Genomic DNA, 20,273 nt, shown 5'->3' on the forward strand with positions numbered 1-20,273 from the left:
CATACATATTTATACAATTATCTTACCACACAAGAAAAATCAAATCAAACCAATAAAAAGGAGGGAGGGAGAGAGAACCAAAATAAAATGCAAGCAAACAACAAAAAGAGTGAAAATGCTATGTTGTGAACCACACTTAGTTCCCATAGTCCACTCTCTGAGTGTAGATGGCTTTCTTCATCACTAAACAGTTGGAACTGGTTTGAATTATCTCATTGTTGAAGAGAGCTAAGTCCATCAGACCAATTCAAATTTTTAAGAAACTGTTTTCTTCCATAAGGTTTTGCATCTCTCTTTCCAATTGGTCGACTTTTAAAAAATAATTTTTTTGAATTACTTTTAGTTTTTCATTCAGACTCATTTTAATTTTTACAGTCCTTTTAAAGCAATTTTAAGAATTCCTTTTGGGCTTGTAACCATTTTACATTTTTCTTTTAAGTAGAAATAACTGCTTTGACTTTGCATTCTTCCTCTGAATTTGAACCCAGATTTTCTCTACCATAGTAGCTATTTATGATTGTGTTCTTTTTCTTTTTATTTCTCATTTTTTAGTAGTTTATTTCTTGATTGTTAATTTCACATGAGAATCGTGTTCTGGTCCTGAAGTGAGGGGAATAATGCCGGAAGTTTCAGATTTTTTGTGCTCTTTTTTTTCTGTTCGGCAGCCTGATCTAAGATATTCCTCTTTGTTCCTTAATAAGGACCAGAGTCCCTTGCAAATCTGTCATGACAGATAGCTTTTATTCCCTGCTGTCCCTCCCCCTCTCCACTGCCCTGAAAACCTAAGCTCAATACTGCCCTGAAACCAAAACCACTGCCCATTCCACTATGAGTGACCATCTCCATCAGGGCCCTTACCCTTCTGAAACTTCACTCATTGGTGTGTACTTGCTTCTCTTCAGCTACAATCTGGGAGCTCACCTGGGTCCCCTGTCCAGCACAACAGTGAACCCTACAAGCTCCCGGGATCAATTGTCTGACCCTCCATATTGTCTTTGCTGTCCTTAGGACTTATTGTTTGTCAGTTCATCCACCTGGAGGTATCTGCACTTCACTGTAGCCAGACTACCTCCTGGGAGATTTGCTCTTTCTTCAAGTCTTCCCAAGCTAACCTATTCCAACTTCATTATTTCTGCCATTCTAACATTCACCCTGAGGCATTTATTTTAATTTATTTTATGAAGAAATTTGGAAGAGCCAGGCAATTTCCTGCCTTATTCTATATCTTCCCCGAAACAAAACTTTTATAAATGTTAAAAAGAGCAGTCAACAATTATCGATAGTGTATATACACAAAGATAAGAGCGACAATTTAGGAAAAGTTGCTATTATACTGGTTTTTCTTCCTTAGCAGTGCATATTATTCTTAAGCTTTAGTCCAATTATTCTATTCATTTTTATAAATCTATGAGGGCTTCTCATAGCATAATCAAAAGAACAATTTGTCATTGTTCCAGAACTTTTTAAGCTTATCAAAAAAATAATGTACATGCCTTTTCAGGAGAAACATCATTGTTTAAAAAACTACAACAGCACCATTCCATTAGGACAAAATAAGTGTTTTTCTTTTTATTTATGTTCGTTCATATTCCATTATAAAGTTTTTATTGTCTTTATATCACCACTGTAGAATTCTAAATTAATGCTATATATTGCAAATGACAATGTATTATGTGGTACAATTTTAAATTCTGGGTTAAGCAGGAATCCGCTTGTGGGATTTGATTTCAGAATTTCATCACTCAGAATGGAAGCATAATTCTCATTGCAAATGTGAGGAGTGCAGCTAGGAAGTCATAAAGACTGGTTAGAAGAACAAAGCACATGAAAGGGAAAGAGATTGAACCTCTGTTCAGAAGGGAAGGAAGGGAGAACAGGTAGAACAGAAAAGCTCATCCTTGTTCTAGCTGCATGATTGATCCATTTTCTTTACTGATAATACTTTCCCCAGTGATATCCCATATGCCATCATCTTTTGTAAATAGGTCAAAGCTGGAAATATTCCTATTTTTCTATGCCTGCCATCCTTATCTCTACTCATTTTGATTACCCAAACATTTTTATCTTTGGAAATTGTAGTATTCTTATATTCACAACCATACAACATTTCTGAAAGAACATTTGTATCAAAATGGATACACTTTAGGATTTTTAGTGCACTGTGCAAATTCTCAAATGCAGTCCATCCAACCCATTCTCTTCCTCTTTTCAAATATGAGTCTGGATCATAGTTCCTCTGCATTATTTGTCCTAGATATTAATATGTACTAATATTCATATTAATAAACACATTCATATGTGAAAGCATATATAATGTTTATGTCTGTATATGGGGGGCATGAGGAAGAAGAAAGAGTAAGGGGAGAGAGAAGAGAAAAGGGAGAGAAAGGATGGAGGAGAACCAGGAAGAGCGAAAAGCAGTTTTTTTTTCCTTTTAAATTTTTCAAAAATATTTATTTATATATTTATATATTTATTTAGTTATTTATTTATCTATCTATCTATCTATTTATTTATTTATTTATTTATTTATTTATTTATTTATTTATTTATTTATTTAGCTGAGGCAGTTGGGGTTAAGTGACTTGCCCAGGGTCACATAGCTAGGAATTGTTAAGTGTCTGAGGACAGATTTGAACTCAGGTCCTTCTGACTTCAGGGCTGGTGCTCTATCTACTGCACCACTTACTCCCCTGAGCCTCTCCATATTTAACTGGTTGGTCCTCAGATGCATGCATGGTAAAAGCCTGTCAGTTAATACTCCACCTGCCTGGTCTTCAAAAACCCACTGTCACCTCTAGCTTACAATGGAAGCTTCAGTAGGATTGATGCTCTGTTGCATAACTTTCAAAATACAGGAAATGCTTTTTTTTTTTTTTTAATCTAGATTATACAGAACAAGTAAAGGAAGTAAAAATAGGTCATAAATTTCATAGCTGAACTGTCAACTGGACTATAATGCAATAAATAATTATGAGTATGATTCCAGTTGCTCTTAAGTCATTACTTCTGAGCATAAATAAGGTGCCTCACTTATATTCTACTTTTTAATAGCTTCTTTGTCTAACCTCCATGAGTAAGACTAGATACAGCTTAAGGTTAATATAAGTATCACTGGAGTCCAGCAAGAATGATTGTTGCTCACTTTTTTCAGTCATGTCTAACTTTTCATGATTCCATTTGGGATTTTCTTGATAAAGAGGCAAATAGGGTTAACTGATCTAGTGTCACATAGGCCATTTAGAATTTATTATATAAAGACACTTCTCACTTTATGTAAGTAAGCTTATATAAAGACCTTTCTAAAGAACTTGTATGTAAAATATCTTCATATGCTATAAATTTGCCTGAGGATGTGGGGAAGGAAAGGACAGAGACAGGTAGAAAGAAAGCCTTGGTCCTCAAAGAGGAAGAGGTGGGCCCATGGTTCAAGTATACTTGGGAATTGAGTACAGAGAATCAAGACCCAGAGAAGGGTCACATGGGTACTAGGTCCAACCAAACAGGGGTCTGATCGGAATGAGGACACAGATAGGAAAGAATGGGAGACACAGGGTTTGAGGACAGACACTTAGAACCCAAGTAAATAGAGGGAAGGCAGACATTGAGGCAGAACATAAGGATCTCTTCTCTTAGCCCTGGAGGTCTCAAGCTAAGCTCCCAGTATGGAGGCTATGGTCTGTGGTAGTCTCTCCATTCTTTGTTTTCACTTGGAAATTTTTGGGGGTTTTTGTTTTAGGGTTTTTTGTTTGTTTTAGTGGAGGGCTGGGAGATCCCAGAGCCTAAGCATAGGGGCAAGAGTGAAGAGAGAGAACACAGTAATATACAGTAAAGTTAACTTAGGTGTTTTTTTGGGGGGGGATGCACATTTCTTTCAGAATTCTTTATATAAAGTCAAATTAGTCAGGAACTATCTATTGTGTTCATATAGTTTCTGACTTTTTCTTGACAGGTAGATTCTCAAATATTTTATATTACTTACAGAACTTTTTTTTTTCCTGAGGCAATTGGAGTTAAGTGACTTGCCAGGGATCACACAGCTAGGATGTTAAGTGTCTGAGAGCAGATTTGAACTCAGATCCTCCAGACTTCAGGGCTGGTGTTCTATCCACTGCACCACAGCTGCCCCAGTCAGAAACTATCTAAATGAGATTCTGTGCTAATACTTTGCCTTTGTTGTAATCCCTGCCATCAAGGAATTTATAATCTAATAGGAAAGATTGTTGTGCCACAGTTTCCCTAAATTGTTCTGCCTCAGTTTCCCTAAATTGTTCTGCTTCAATTCCCTTAACTGTTCTGCTTCTATCCCCCTGGATGCAACCCCACTTTCTGTTCATTAGGGCTGTAAAGATCTGGCTACTCTGGCATTCCAAAAGATAAAACTCCAGATGTCCTATTTCAGATACTTAATTGGCATCATCTACCTCTCCAGACTTCCTGCCTCTAGTTTGACTATCCTCTTAAGTCCCAGTTTGTAAGAATTTATGGTCCTCACCCCCCATCCTGTCAGAACTGGATTGATGGTCCATCCCTGGAAATTCCCGCTTGCAGTGTTTGGATCCCACTCCTTGCCTTTGTCTACTCTGATCTCTGGAGCCATATATAAACCATTACTATCTCACATTTGATGCTGATTCAGAATGCTTTAAGACATCGGCCCTAGGACCAAAAATGGATCCTTTGGTAGCAGAAAATCTCTTCCTTTCAGAAACCCAAATAAAATATTAAAAACTCTTTAATCTCCATCTTGCCTCAGTCTCTCCAGCATTACAAGATAAAACTGGAACAAAAATAATCATATCTTAAACAATCATACCTGCTAGGAGTGCTCTTTCCATTAAGGTGCCCCTCTGCTTTGGAATCAATTGAGCATTACTGAGTTTAATTCTAAAAGAAAAGTCTACCTAAAAGACAAGTCGTTTTTCTTCTTTCACTTGATAGCCCTTTATACCACCACCCTCCCCTGCATCTGGGGGGAAATTTCTTAAAGCTTGTGTTTTGATACATATTTAAGATCTTTTCAGAATGAAATGAATTAGAAAGGTAACTGTATCCAACAAAACATGTATAGGAGAGGTAATTATTTCCTATACACAAAAGAAGCAAAACAACTGCAAAACTTTTTCACAAGCACATATTGACCGTGTCAGAGAAAAAAAAGAAACACATTAATTCTATATAATGCCTTTTGATCCAAATTTCATATATATATTTTTAAATTTTACATTCTAAGCCCAAGGATTTTTAGCTTAGAGAATTGCCCCAAATGCCACATCCTCTCTTTCCACATCCCACCCACTTTCCAACTTCATTCCCTCAGACATATTTTTAGCAGAAGACAATTTATAGTAACTTTTGTCAGAATTTTGAATAAGGAGAGGTCACATTATGTTAAAATACAGTTTGGGATTAACATTCTATTCTATCTAATAAAACAATAGATGCTTATTCTTCTTTTAAAACTACTCATTTTTTTGACCACTCTCAAAGATTCAAACAGACTTCTTCCTTATGAGGCTTCATTCTCCTTTAAAGATCCATTGAATCATTAGTTTTTTCCTGCATAGTGGCTGATAAGAGTTATCATTGCCAAACAGTTAAGTCCTTTGGCCCTGATTTCCACATAGTTAGCTAGAAAGAGTCAGTCATTCCCAGAGTACTGGAGTGCTGATCTAGTAGTTGATCAGTTTTGTTGTGTATATTGCAAAAATTCTAATGTGATAAATACATAGGAAAGATCTGGGCCAGGATGAGATCTCTGACTCTTGTCTCCTTTTGGATTTCAATGGTGCAGTGCCTTGGAGCTCTCTTTTAGACAGAACTTACAAATATTCCATTATCTACCAATCAGCCTATTTGAATGGGGCTAAGGACAGGTCTACTTTATACTAAGTTTTTGCATTATTATAATAAATTTCTGGTATATTTCAAGCAAAGCAAGATTGTTCATTTAAAATTCATTAAATCTTCATGAGATGTTGTCTTGGAAAATTTTATGAAAACAAAACAATACAGAATAAAATCTTTTGGACAGAAACTTCAAATATGCTATAATCAGCAGTAAATGCTATATTGTATTTTCATGGTAATGTGGTATATTTATATGATAAGTATTGTTATGCCACAATTTTCTTTAATTATTCTGCCTCAGTTTCTCTGATTGTCCTGTCTTGGTTTCCCTTAACTGTTCTATTTCAGTTTATCTGAATTGTTCTGCCTCAATTCCCCTGGTTACAACCCCCTTTCCTGAACATTAGGACTAATATAACTTAGGGCTGGCTATTTTAGGGTCACAAACTGTAAATGTTTAATCTCAGATAAGGGGGAGATCTTCTATTTCAGACATCCTGGCTCCTAGGTCCGTCCTCCTAAGTTATCAAGAATTTATGGTCCTTACCTCCAAACTGTCAGAACCGAATTTATGGTCTGTTCCTGGAAATTCCTGCTCACCAGTGTTCTTATCCCACCCCCATCAACCTTTTTTCTCTCCTGATCCCTGGAGCCCTATAAAGAATCCCTGGACTTCTTCACTGGTTACTGAATGCTTTGAGACTCAAGTCCCATTCAGTCTGCTGAGATCAATTTGGATCATGTTTTGGCCCCAGACAATCTCTCCCTCTCAAATAAAATATTAAAAACTCTCTAATCTCTATCTTGCATCACTTTCTCCAGCATTACAGTACAATGTTAAAAGCTTAATATTACAATTTCTTTTATTATGATTAGGTGAATTATTATCTTTAGCCTAATGAATCACTTGACTAATAAAGTCCAATTTTTAACAATTCTTACATTAATCTAAAGTTGTATAGATGGTTAACTTGTATAAAGTCATAACTAATCCTTAAAATAACTTGTTAAAGTGAAATTCTGGTTTTAGTAAATTTTAAAAAATTGAATGTTGACTGCATTGTTACCTTTTGTGTATTTAGGTTCAGCTGATTATAGTCGATGGAATTGCATTTCCATTTCGGCATGATTTTGATGACCTCTCCCTTCGAACACGGTTACTGAATGGACTAGCACAGCAACTGATCAGCATGGCAAATAATCACAATTTAGCTGTAAGTTTATGGATCAAGAAAGTTTCATAATTATATCAGATTTTACCTACTATACCTTCCAGTGCCTACATATAGCAAATTAGACTTTGTTTGACTTAGTAAGACAAAGTGGGCATTATGATGAGTAAGATTTTTTTTCTTCCTTTATGTGAAGTCATTGCTTTATCTAATAATGCCAATTCTGGTAGTAGTTTGTCTTTGACTTTGTGGTATATCTGGTAAGCAATAATTCCAAATTCTCTCTGCCAATACCTGAAAATAGAGAATTCACCTCGCTGTTACTGATTTGTTATTATCTTTGTTGTTGTTATTCATTTTCCCTAACAGTGGTATTTAGGAATTTCCTATCACCTATAGAAATTGATAGTATTCCATCTTAGTTTCGCTCATTTCATCATTATCCAGATTTCTATTACTCTTAAGTGGCCAGTAGGTGGCATGTTCTACTTAGAGATATTTATAGTTTGAGAACTATTCAGCCAACGTGAAAGGTTGTAATTCTAAATGATGTTTGGTGCTTCTCTCGCAAAAATGTCATTCCAGAGGAATTTTAGTCATTATTCTTAATATTTTCTTTATATGATAGAATTTACTCAAGTATTTTTGCAAAGAATAATTAGATTATAATATGTGCTAGCAAGACACAATCCAACTTTAAAAAATATTCTTGGTAAAACAGAAGTTAATATTTTGGTTATTTCTTCCTTAGGGGATGTAATGGGCAAAATAATGAAAATTTTTTTAAACAAAAATTATAATTACAAAAATAATTAGAGGGGGAAAAAGGCATTTATGGCATAAGCTGAAATTTGGTGTTATTTTTCAGTTATGTCTGACTCTTCATGATTCCTTTTGTGGTTTTCTTGGCAAAGATACTAGAGTGGTTTGCCATTTTCTTCTCTAGTTCATTTTACAGCTGAAGAAATTAAGAAATTGAGGCAAATAGAATTAAGTGATTGCCCAAGGACAGATAACTAGTAAGTAACCAGATTTGAACTCAGGAAGATGAGTCTTCCTGACTCTATACCTAGCACTCTATTCACTGTGTCATGTAGCTAGCCATAAAAGATAAAGTTGCTGTTTGTGTTGTCAACTCTAGACAATCAAACATCTACTTAACTAAGATTTATCTAATTTCTTGTTATCCTTGGGTTTTCTGGAAGCTTTTAATACTTGTAAAAGGAAGCTAGAGGACAGACTTTCTAGCAGTATTATGGCTATACTTGACTATAACACAATGCTCTATTGCCTTCTTTTTAGCTAAACAGAGCAACCATTGCTCAACCTTTTCCTTCATGACAGTATATTTAGAGAGAAGTGCATCTCTAAGATGGAAAGTTCTTTATCCCTTCCATCTAAAAGCAATATAAATTTCACTTATCAGAAAAAAAGGTTGGTATTAGGGGAATATCAGAAATTCTGATTGTTAAAGTTTTTGTATGCTTTTGCCAGGCAGCACAGCTTTTTCTGTTTTAAGTTATTCTTACTAATGTTTGTTTTTCCTGTTCTAGAATACTTAACTTCCTTTTTCCCTTTATGCTATTAAACTGTTCAATCCTTTCAAATCTCTTTAAAATAAATTTTTATGTTATCTCATTTTTCACATCAGCAAAATCTCTCCCAGTGTCCACCTCTATTTCTCTCCTAGGGCTCCATACTTTATAATAAATAAACTATTTTCTTTCTTTTCTTTTCTTTTTTTAAAAATAAAGCCTTTTCTCCTTTTCTTTTCTTTTTTTCCTTTTTTTTTTTTTTTTTTTTCCTGAGGCAATTGGGGTTAAGTGACTTGCTCAGGGTCACACAGCCAGGAAGTGTTAAGTGTCTGAAACCAGATTTGAACTCAGGTCCTCCTGACTTCAGGGCTGGTGCTAAAGCTTTTTATTTTCAAAACATATGCATGGATAATTTGACAACTTTGACCCTTGAATTTCTTCTCCTTTCCCACATCCCCTTCCCTAGATGGCAAGCAATTCAATACATGTTAAACATGTTAAAATATATGTTAAATCCAATATGTATAAACATTAAATAAACTATTTTCAATGAGGAAAAAAAATGACAAATATATTTCAAAATATAAACTATTAGTCATAGACTACTATTTGATCCAGAGATTATCTGTTAGTACCTCTGACTGCCACCAGTGGACAGTAGCAATAGCTCTAAGTAATAGCAGATGTAAGACATGAGCAGGAAATTTTTTAAATGACAGAAGAAAAAGGAAGAAAATGAGAAAGAGAGGACCCAGGAAAAAAGGGGAAGGAAGAGAAACTAGAAAAGGAATTTCATTAAGTTTTATATGGATGTTCTAACTTTTAATTTGATTTTCTGCTTTCTTTATGAATTTTACTGTATCTTATATAACTATACATATTTGCATAATAAATCACCTACTGTGTTTATTTGGGTAAATTGACTGTTTTTAAATGAGAAAATTCTAAATGTTAAAAAGTGAGGGTTTTTTTAATATAGAAAGCATTTAAGTCAGATTTATTTTATTGACAAGATTTCTTTTTAGCATCAGCTTTTTTTTTTCCTCATAGAAATAAGGTCTCAAAAAATTGGCCAAAGACTTAGTTTTGCTCTATAGTCATCTCTAATAAAAGGCAAAGGATTTATTCATTCTTAAGAGAAAGCAGAGTATAGTATCAGCTCATTTTCTCTCTTTTTCTTTTTATAGGTAATTTGGACTAATCAAATGACAACAAAGATTGATAAAAATCAGTCCTTACTAGTGCCTGCTTTGGGTAAATTAATCTTTTAAAATATAATATGCATATGGAGTTGTTTTAATAGCATTTCTTAAACTTAAGTTTATTTATTGAAAATTATTCTGAGGATTAATTCTGTTAACATAAATTTTCTAGCACACTTTTCTTAATTATGAAGAAAAGAGTGCCATACAGAAATGTAAGTACAGCTGGGGACAGAAGAAACAGATTTTTAAAACAGAAGAAGATTTTTAAAAATTATTTAATACTTGCTGTTTATTTTTCTTTTTTTTTTTTATCATTTTTCCTTTTTTTATTATAGCTTTTTATTTACAAGATATATGCATGGGTAATTTTACAGCATTGACAGTTGCAAAACCTTTTGTTCAAACTTTCCCCCTCGTTACCCCCACCCCCTCCCCCAGATAGCAGGTTGACCAATACATGTTAAATATGTTAAAGTATAAATTAAATACAATATATGTATACATGTCTATACAGTTATTTTGTTGTACAAAAAGAATAGGACTTTGAAATAGTGTACAATTAACCTGTGAAGGAAATCCAAAATGCAGGCAGACAAAAATAGAGGGATTGGGAATTCTATGTAGTGGTTCAGAGTCATTTTCCAGAATTCTTTCGCTGAGTGTAGCTGGTTCAATTCATTACTGCTCTATTGGAACTGAGTTGGTTTATCTTATTGTTGGGGAGAGCCACTTCCATCAGAGTTGATCATCATATAGTATTGTTGTTGAAGTATATAATGATCTCCTGGTCCTGCTCATTTCACTCAGCATCAGTTCAAGGCCTTTCTGAAATCATCCTGCTGGTTTTCTTACAAAACAATAATATTCCATAATATTCATATACTACAACTTATTCAGCCATTCTCCAATTAATAGGCATCCACTCAGTTTTCAGTTTCTGGCCACTACAAAGAGGGCTGCTACAAACATTCTTGCACATACAGGTCCCTTTCCCTTCTTTAAAATCTCTTTGGGATATAAGCCCAGTAGTAATAGCTATTTATTTTTCAAAATACTTGCAAACATAGTTTGCAACATTCACTCTTGCAAAATCTTGTGTTCCTTATTTTTTCCCTCCCTCCCTCCTCTAGACAGTAAGCAATTCAATATGAGTTAAACATGTGCAATTCTTCTAAACATATTTTCATGTTTATTATATTGCACAAGAAAAAATTAGATCAAAAACAGGGGAAAAATAAAAGGGAAAAAAACCAAGTAAGCAACAACAAGAACAACAAAAAAGTGTGATTGTGATCCATATTCAATCCCCACAGACTCTCTCTGGATGGAGATGGCTCTCTCAATCATAAATCTGTTGGAATTAGCCTGAATCACTTTGTTGAAAAGAGCCACATCCATCAGAGTAGATCATCACAAGTATTGTTGCTGTGTACAATGTTCTCTTGCTTCTACTCCCTTCATTTAGCATCAGTTCATGTAAGTCTCTCCAGGCTGAAATCATCCTACTGATAATTCAAGATAGTTCTTTAGGGAATATAGGATTTTTAATTACTTGTAGATAAATCCCTTTGAATATCTTCACATTCTACTTTCTTTATCTCACTTTTTGGCAACCTTTCAAAAATTTTTGAATTAAAATGTAACAGGTAGTTTGTGTTTTGGGTGGAGAAAATTTCCACTGTTAGAGATATTTGCAAAATATTCAGTAACTGAAATAGGTGTGGTACTTCAAAAAGAATTCTCTAGCCAACAAAAAATACTTTATGATTAAGTGACTTGCATCTCTAAAATCAATTTTTGTCTTGTGGAGGTTTTTTAAATGTAAAGTTATGTGATTTGCATATTTCTTATTTTAGAGGACAAACTATAAAAGGGAAACTATGGTGGGAGTTTAGTATTCTAAAACCTATTAAAGAAGATCAGAGGTATACAAAAATATAGATAATAATACTATGTAATTTCTATACACATATAAATATATAACCATAAAGAAGAAGCACAAAACAAGTGATAATGAGAATGCAGAAGCAAGCAAGAAACTGTTTTCCCTGAGGAAGATTAGGGGAAGAATAGAGAATACATTGGTATTTGACCTTGGTCAATTCAGCACTCTTAGGTGAAAATGGTAGTAAGTTGAAGCATAGCAGTTTTAGAGAATGATGTGAAGTTAAAAAATATGAAATATAATACCCACAGGCAATCACACTTGTAAAATGGTGAATAATCTAGTTAGACTGAAGCATAAAGTTCATAAATAATAACAGTAATATTTCTTTGAGAATCTATGATTTCATCATTTTGGGGATACTTTCCATTGAATACAGATTCCAATTTCTCTGCATTAGCAGTACTAAATAGCATCAGTATTCATGAGCTGCTGTTCAAGAAAAAAGTTTTGAACTGGTAACTAGACTTGTGAAGGAGAAGCATCTTCATACTCAGCTAGGTTAGTCCTCTGACAACAGATACTTAGTTTATTGCTGAGTGTATACTTGAAGTTTTTCTAACTTCTTGTAAGACCTGCCTGAGCTTGCACAGAGTCAGTGAAGAAACAATTACTAGAATGCCTCATGTTTATACTGACAGGTAGAATAAGGGACTAGAAAAGTCATTAGGTCCCAGGCTGGCTAGCCAGGCTAAAGAGTTTATTATAGTTATCCATTGGGCAATGGGAGAAGCTTTTTTAGAGGATTGGCATGATCAGATTTTTACATTATTAATGCTAATATAGCAGATATAGAAAATGGTTTGGAAGAGAAGAGAAAGTGGAGACAGGAAAATCGATCAGGAGATCCAATAAGCCTGGAATTAAGAAGAGGGATTCAAGAGTGATCTTAAAGCAACTGATTGATTATGGGAAGAAGGCAAAGAAATGAAGCAAAAGATCAGATTGAAATGTTGAGCCTGGGTAACAGGGAGAATAGTGCCAGTAACAGCAAAAGGTGCTTCAAAAAAACCAGCCAGTTTTGGGGGAAGATAATGAGTTTTTGAACATGTTGAATCTAAGGTGCTGGAAGGTAGGCAAGGGGATCTAATGGAAGGAACTCTGCATTTGGATTGAGAAGACTTTTGGTTCAAATTTTGTTTTTGTACCATTAAGTTTGACCATCAGTCACTTAACATCCAGTGGCCTCAGTAAGATAAGAGGTTGGATTGAATAACTTGAGATCCTTCCGGCACTAACAGGCAGCCAGAAATATGGATCTAGAGCTCAGAAGAAAGCAAGCAAATGTTTGAACCCTTGCTAGAGCATGATGGTGAAAAACAGAGCCAGGCCCTGGGAAGGAGTCTTCATGAAGAGAGGAACCCATGAAGAAAACAAACCAGGAGAAAATGGTTACCATGAGGCCAACAGAATACAGAACAACAAAAAAGAGAGAAGTGTTCCGGAAAGAGAAGGAAACTGAGGCCAAGCAGCAAGTGGTGTAAAAGGTCACTAGTCCTTATACTTATGGTCCCAGGGGAAGCTTCCATTAATGGTTCTCTCCAGAGCCAGCATGGCTAATTTAAAGGAAATCATCAGCATAAGGGAAGAGAGAGGAAGATTAGCGACAGATTTCAATGGAATGTTGTTTTAAGATTGGAAGGACCTAATGTTTCTGGGAAGAAGTAGAGGAGATACTGAAAATATAGCTAAGAAGGAGATAGTGGGTTGGACCTATGCCTCGAATAGAATAAAATAGGATAGGGAGAAGGAGATTAGCTTTGAAGAAGGAAAAAGACTTAGAAATTTTGAGATATTAGAGAATGAAGTTGAGAGCCTTCCCATCATTAAATAATAATGGCTAACACTCTGATAAGTTTAAACTGCAGAGCATTAATCTTCCCCCTTTAAGGTCATACATAGTACAAGTATTGTTACACTCATTCTCAAATAAGAAAATTGAGACACAGTTAAGTTCAGAGGCTTGTCCTGGTCACTCAGTCAAAAACTAAGTCTCCTGACTTTAGACTCCGTGCTCTTTTTAAAAGATGCCTAATGGAGGGAAAACTTTTTGATATGAAAAATGGCCAACATGTTTTACTTTTATAATATTACTAAAGTTTTTTGAGACTTTCTTGATATTTGTTTAATTAAAAAGAATCTTGGATGACTGAATTAAATAGTAAATTACCTATATTCCACCTAGAATAATGTCATATGCAAAGTGCATGATAAATAAAAGTTTTTATTTATTATAAATAACTTTTTGATACTTTTTTTTAAAAGCTTGAATTCAAATGTTAAAATTCAAGCAGTAGTTAGTAGTGGTATTAAATTTCAATTGATTATTGATAAATGGTCAAAGGATATGAACAGACAATTCTCAGAGGAAGAAATTGAAACTATATCCACTCACATGAAAGAGTGTTCCAAATCACTACTGATCAGAGAAATGCAAATTAAGACCACTCTGAGATACCACTACACACCTGTCAGATTGGCTAAGATGACAGGAACAAATAATGACAAATGTTGGAGGGGATGTGGGGAAATTGGGACACTAATACATTGCTGGTGGAGTTGTGAAAGAATCCAGCCATTCTGGAGAGCAATCTGGAATTATGCCCAAAAAGTTATCAAACTGTGCATACCCTTTGACCCAGCAGCGCTACTACTGGGATTATATCCCAAAGAAATACTAAAGAGCGGAAAGAGACATATATGTGCCAAAATGTTTGTGGCAGCTCTTTTTGTTGTAGCTAGAAACTGGAAGATGAATGGATGTCCATCAGTTGGAGAATGGTTGGGTAAATTGTGGTATATGAAGGTTATGGAATATTATTGCTCTGTAAGAAATGACCAGCAGGAGGAATATAGAGAGGCCTGGAGAGACTTAAATCAACTGATGCTGAGTGAAATGAGCAGAACCAGAAGATCACTGTACACTTCAACAACAATACTGTATGAGGATGTATTCTGATGGAAGTGGAAATCTTCAACATAAAGAAGATCCAACTCACTTCCAGTTGATCAATGATGGACAGAGGTAGCTACACCCAGAGAAGAAACACTGGGAGGGGAATGAAAATTGTTAGCACTAATATCTGTCTGCCCAGGTTGCATGTACCTTCGGATTCTAATGTTTATTGTGCAACAAGAAAATGATATTCGCACACATGTATTGTACCTAGACTATATTGTAACACATGTAAAATGTATGGTATTGCCTGTCGTCGGGGGGAGGGAATAGAGGGAGGGGGGATAATTTGGAAAAATGAATACAAGGGATAATATTATAAAATATATATATATATATAATAATAAAAAAAAAATTTCAATTGATTGAAGCAATTTGGTAGATACAAAGAATTATCATTTTCTTCCAGCTTCATATACAGTCCCAAAACCCTGTCTGAACCTGAAAGATAGAATATCATCATTTCTCAAAGGGTTAAAATTGGCTGTGGAGGCTCAGATACATTTAGTTCTCTTGTAAGCTATGTTGTATTTTAGAAGAACATACAAGATAACAAATTAAGACACAATACTCAGAAGCCTTAGGCAAGGTTTCTTTACTATTGTCTCATCAAACATCTTAAATCTTACTCAGATCATGCATTTATTAAATGCTTACTCCAGGTTATTGTGCTTAAGATATACTGACAGGTGAAATTAAGGAGCATACATTCTATCTGGAGAGGTCAAATTAGAGGTAGATATAAAATAGATAAATAATAAAATAGATGGTGGCATGGAAGACTGACTGGCATAATGCCTGATAGACTATAAAGTTAACTAAAAGAAAAAAAGATATATGATTTACAGTATTGTATTTTCCTTGTTTGTAATATAGCATATGTTGTGAGCTTGATGAAACCCAATAGGCTGATTATATTGCATTAAATTAAGAGGCTGTAGCTGGTGATTGGAGTTGGTCTGAAACACTGCTCTTCACCAGGTACATAAGGCAAGATACTCTTAAGTTATTGTTATTTTTTTTTTCCTTAGGAGAAAGTTGGGGACATGCAGCTACAATTCGTTTAATTCTTCGTTGGGACCAAAAGCAGAGGTCAGTAACTGGTTAGTGACTCATGTTACATATATGTTCAATAAATGTCATGAGCTATTCTACTTTGGAGCTGCTCTTGTGGTTGAGCCACGCAATGCCATTTGAACATGTCTTTACTTTGTTCTTTTCATTTTCATCATTGTCTTTACTTTTTTATCATCTTCATTTTCTCCTTTTTTCCTCCCTTTTCTCCTCCCTTTGGAATGAAGCATACTTTTTAAAAGACACAGAATACAAAAGAGGAGTATAGGGGAGAGCAGACTAAACAAATTGACAGTAGAAGCTGCCATATCCATAGCTCTCCACATCTGCAAAGATGAGAGAGAGAGGAGAAACATTTTCTTCTTCCTTTAGGGACAAACTTGGATGTTCTAATTATACAACTTTAGCATTAGTATTTTTGTTCCTCCTTTTTCATTGTTGTGTTATTGTTTGTATTATTTTTTCTGGTCCTGTTTACTTCACTCTGTATCAATTCATAAGGCTTCCCATCAGGCCTTTTCTTTTATTCACTGGTTCCATGGAAAGCAGGGACAAATGCAGGTTGCTACTGCTGTGTACTAAATAAAAGAATTTTAGAACTTGAAAAGTCCTTTAGCTGAAAAGAAAATTCTTTAGAATATTTAAACAATAAACTAAGCCTGAAAGTGTCAGTAAAAGAGGAAAGCTGTCTCCTCTATATTTCTTTTGGAATCAGTTACTATCTTTTATCTAGTTTGCTGAACAAGTAGCTTGGTACCCTTTAAAGCCTAGAAATTTTTAAAAGCATTGTAGAGAAGATGATTTTTTAATGTTTCCCCAGGATTCTTTTATAGAAAATAAGGTCATTTTCCTTAGCTATTTAATGTAATATTCATTAATGTCAGCCATGTAAAATTTTATGTCTGTATATGTTTTCATTTCTTGTGTTCATTCCTTGTGTTTTTTCTTGCTCTGTTTTTGTTACCTAGTTTTCTGTCTGATAAACACCTTTCTGTGCATAAAACTAATAACATGAATTCTTTTCTCCTACTTGAAACCTTTGAGCAACTGAACAAACTAGCTTTCATTTTTCTTAAAATGGAAAGGGAGAAATTGTGTTTTTTTAAAAAAATATATACTTTATAGAATAATGTCAGAATCCTGCCAGCCTCTCCACTTTTGGATTAATTGGCATAACCTCATGAACCCTGTCCAAAAACTGTTATGAAAAGGGAGGCTGAGACAGCATGTAGGCTGCAGATGGAATAAAGGGTTACCCTAAATACACTTTAGATCTGGTCAGTGACGAGATCTTTTACTTTATCTGTTTCTCTTTGTTCTCATGTAAATTGATGAAAAGTCAGTCTTGACCCAACTACTTTTATTTTATTCTACTCTCTAAGTTCATAAACAGAATTAGACTCCTTTTCCCCCTATTTAAATGATAAATTTATAGCAGATAATTTATTTGGATTATATTTCATTTAAAGATTATTATTTCCAAGTGGCTCAAGTAATCAGATTTTCTATCTATATTTCCTTTTTAAATAATTGTTTTGGGGAAGTTAGATGGCACAGTTAATAGAGCACTGGCCCTGAAATCAGGAGTCCTGAGTTCAAATCGAACTTCAAACACGTTACACTTCTTAGCTAATCACTTAACCCCAATTGCCTTACCCCCCCAAAATTGTTTTGACTAATATGATAGTCATTTCCATACCTGTGATTAGTCTTTGGCCTTTGCCACCATCAGATGTTGGGATCTATTTTCTGGGGGAAGATCTAAGGATGGCTTGGATCTTATGAATAAAATAATTGCTTTTGACTAATTTGTTCCCAGCTATAGAATTTTTCTTCCCCCGTCCTGTAAATGTGACTTTGTGCTCAAAAGAAAATCCACTTCTGACAGCATGCTCTGTTATAAAGTCCTGGCAGCAGATCTCCAACTGAGAGACTCTTTAAAATATTGCTTATACTTCCTGAGATGTAGGCTATTCTGCAAACTGTAGCCTACTGTTTAACTGTTCCGAGGAATTCCCTGTGTAGCTGCCATGTAACAGCAATCTACCTCAGGCTATAATTAAATGTTCTCTAATAGAACAGCACCTAAGAAAAACTAAAAATAATTAAGAGGATCTTTGGTAGAGTTATCTCTTTAACCAACTATAAGACAAAATTATTTCTGGTATTTAATTGGAAGTTACTATTGAGTGGATGGGTGTACATATAGGGTAAGTAAATGCTTTTGTTTCTTTAAATTGAACTTGTTCATGAACAAAATATAGCTTATAAAAGATACAAGATGAACCTGAGAATAATTTTTTCAATTATTTTATTAATTTTTTTTACATTGCTCTCAGTTTCCAGTAACATTCACTGTTTCAAGTTCATGAGACAAATTGCAGGTGTCAAAGAAGAGCTTTTCTACTCATTTCTCAACATTTAACAATGGATGCTCTGCCTCTTTAAATCAGTAGTTATGTGGTAAATATTACCATTATACTACTAAAAAATGAAATCAATCTAACATGCAACTCATATAAATTCTAGTGAGATTTATTGAATGATATAAATTATTGTAACAGCCAAATGGATTGCAGAGCCAGTGAAAGGAGAATGAATGAGCCAGTGGTTCCCTTTGATACTAGATAAAGAGCATCTTCTAGGCCTGCAAAATTTCTAGAACTCCTACTCCAGTCTTTTCCATTTATACCAGTATCTAAATAAGGGACAAAGAAAAGTCTATTGCAGCAATGCAATTTGAAGTTGTAGTGTTGCTGTTAGTGGAAAAAGCCTTCTTAGGCCATATCAGTGCAAGTGTCTTTTTTTGCCTCTTAATTTTCACTGAGAGCTAATTGGCCAGAGCTCCTGTATGTAATTCCTAGACAGTTTTTTTCATATCTATGTTTGGTTTATCAATCTCAGATGTAAAGGCCTCTTGTCTGAGGGAAGATCTAGAATGAAATGATTTTTGTAAATAACTAAGGTAAAAGATAGTCAGTAACATTGGGAGAAGCTACTATCATATTAGTGTGGGAGTGATGACTTGTACAAAGTTACATGACATGGAAATTAAAAAAAAAAAAACCTGCTAGATAGACCTTGAGCATCTAAATTTATGAGGCTAAATCCAGCTATGGTTCAAAGACTCTTTATTTATTATTATTATCTCTTAATATACACATGAAAAATGATGACAAAGTATATTTAATAAAAAAAGTTTGTTTTGTTTTTACGTAAGAATGAAATCTTCATACTTTAACATGTATGAGACTGCCTGCCATCTAGGGGAAAGGATGGAGGGGAGGGCAGGAGAGGGAAGGGAAAAGTTGAAATAGAAGTAAGTGCAAGGGAAAATGTTGTAAAAATTACCCATGCATGTGTTGTGTCAATAAAAAGCTATAATTTAAATATGTATGTATGTATATGTATATATATATGTGTGTATATATATGTATATATAAAATCAAGTAAAATAAATTCCCATATTGGCCACATCTGGGAAAAAAAAAAGAAAGAAAGAATGAAATCTTCTCAAATAGGAATTACAATTGCAGTTTCATTTTATACATTAGTAGTATTTCAAACTATAGGGTGAGTGACAGCATTCAAAAAAGGTAGTAGTAAATGATCAAGAAAACCCCACCTAGGACACTTTTATTCTCTCTGCTCCCCCTAAGAAACCTCCTCTTATAACAAAAAAGTATAGTTAAGCAAAAGAAAGCCATACATTACTCATATCTTGTGTACGTTTTTATGTATTCCAACAGTTCACCATCTTTTCTAGTTCTCTGCATTCCAGATTTGTTACTGCATTAATCTGATGTATTTTGATGTTCTTTTACGTTAGCATTATTGTAGTGAGCCTTAGAAACATTGAGGAACGATTAGAACATTGTGATGGTATGGTTGTGTTTAGGGGAAAAAAAGAAAAATCCTTCATTAGTAGATTTTTCAGACTTTTCTTACTTTTTCCAATGCTTATTATCCCTGTAATAATAGTTCTTTGGTGTCAGAAATTTTAAAGTGTAAATCATTTCCCATTTTAATATTTGCTAAAATGTTATTTCCCATGGGTCAAGTTTTTTTTCCACCAGTTTTTGTTGAGTTATGGCCTTGCGTTGCATTGATTAATTAAATCATTAAAATGAACAATTTTTAAAGAATTAAATATTCTGCTAATTTTTTAATCACCTTGTTTCTGTGGCCAAAATGCCTTCAAGCCTTTAAGAATATGTGGGCACTTTTATGTTTTTAAAAAACTAGATCATTGTGTTTCACAGAATTAACTCTGTATTTGCAGTAAATTATAAAGTCTAGTCAGAGAAAAGACTTAGAAAAATGAGTTTTTCTAGGTTAAGCAAAGAATTTAAATTTCTGAAAGTTATAAATATGTAAGTTTATGTTGCCTGGTTCTTGTATTCAGGTTTTTCAGTCTTTTAAAAGTTCTTTACCTAAAGCATGATTAATGATGCTTTAGGGTCAAATTTTCGTAGTGATTTTTAAAAATTGTTTTTTATCTTGTGTGCCTTGTATACTGTCGGTTTTCTTACCATT

The 20,273-nt window shown here is 34.2% G+C and overlaps 2 protein-coding genes across 7 annotated transcripts in view; one reads left to right on the plus strand and one right to left on the minus strand.

The window, feature by feature from the left end:
• TEX14 (testis expressed 14, intercellular bridge forming factor) overlaps positions 1-7,137 on the minus strand; it is a 196,480-nt gene extending 189,343 nt beyond the window's left edge. For both annotated transcript variants that reach the window (XM_074261938.1, XM_074261933.1), the window contains exon 1: positions 6,918-7,137. The gene's annotated coding sequence lies outside the window, so the exon portion shown is untranslated. The remainder of the gene's footprint in view (positions 1-6,917) is intronic.
• The window catches only part of RAD51C (RAD51 paralog C), a 78,584-nt gene that overhangs the window by 39,615 nt on the left and 18,696 nt on the right, over positions 1-20,273 (plus strand). For 3 of the 5 annotated variants that reach the window (XM_074261939.1, XM_074261941.1, XM_074261940.1), the window contains 3 exons: positions 6,933-7,064; positions 9,745-9,811; positions 15,695-15,755. In XM_074261939.1, coding sequence (XP_074118040.1) covers positions 6,933-7,064; positions 9,745-9,811; positions 15,695-15,755 — 260 coding nt within the window. The remainder of the gene's footprint in view (positions 1-6,932; positions 7,065-9,744; positions 9,812-15,694; positions 15,756-20,273) is intronic. The other 2 variants (XR_012481265.1, XM_074261942.1) reach the window with 1 other exon arrangement.

The sequence above is a fragment of the Sminthopsis crassicaudata genome, chromosome 4 (assembly GCF_048593235.1).
Source record: "Sminthopsis crassicaudata isolate SCR6 chromosome 4, ASM4859323v1, whole genome shotgun sequence".
In the NCBI taxonomy this organism is placed as follows: Eukaryota; Metazoa; Chordata; class Mammalia; order Dasyuromorphia; family Dasyuridae; genus Sminthopsis; species Sminthopsis crassicaudata.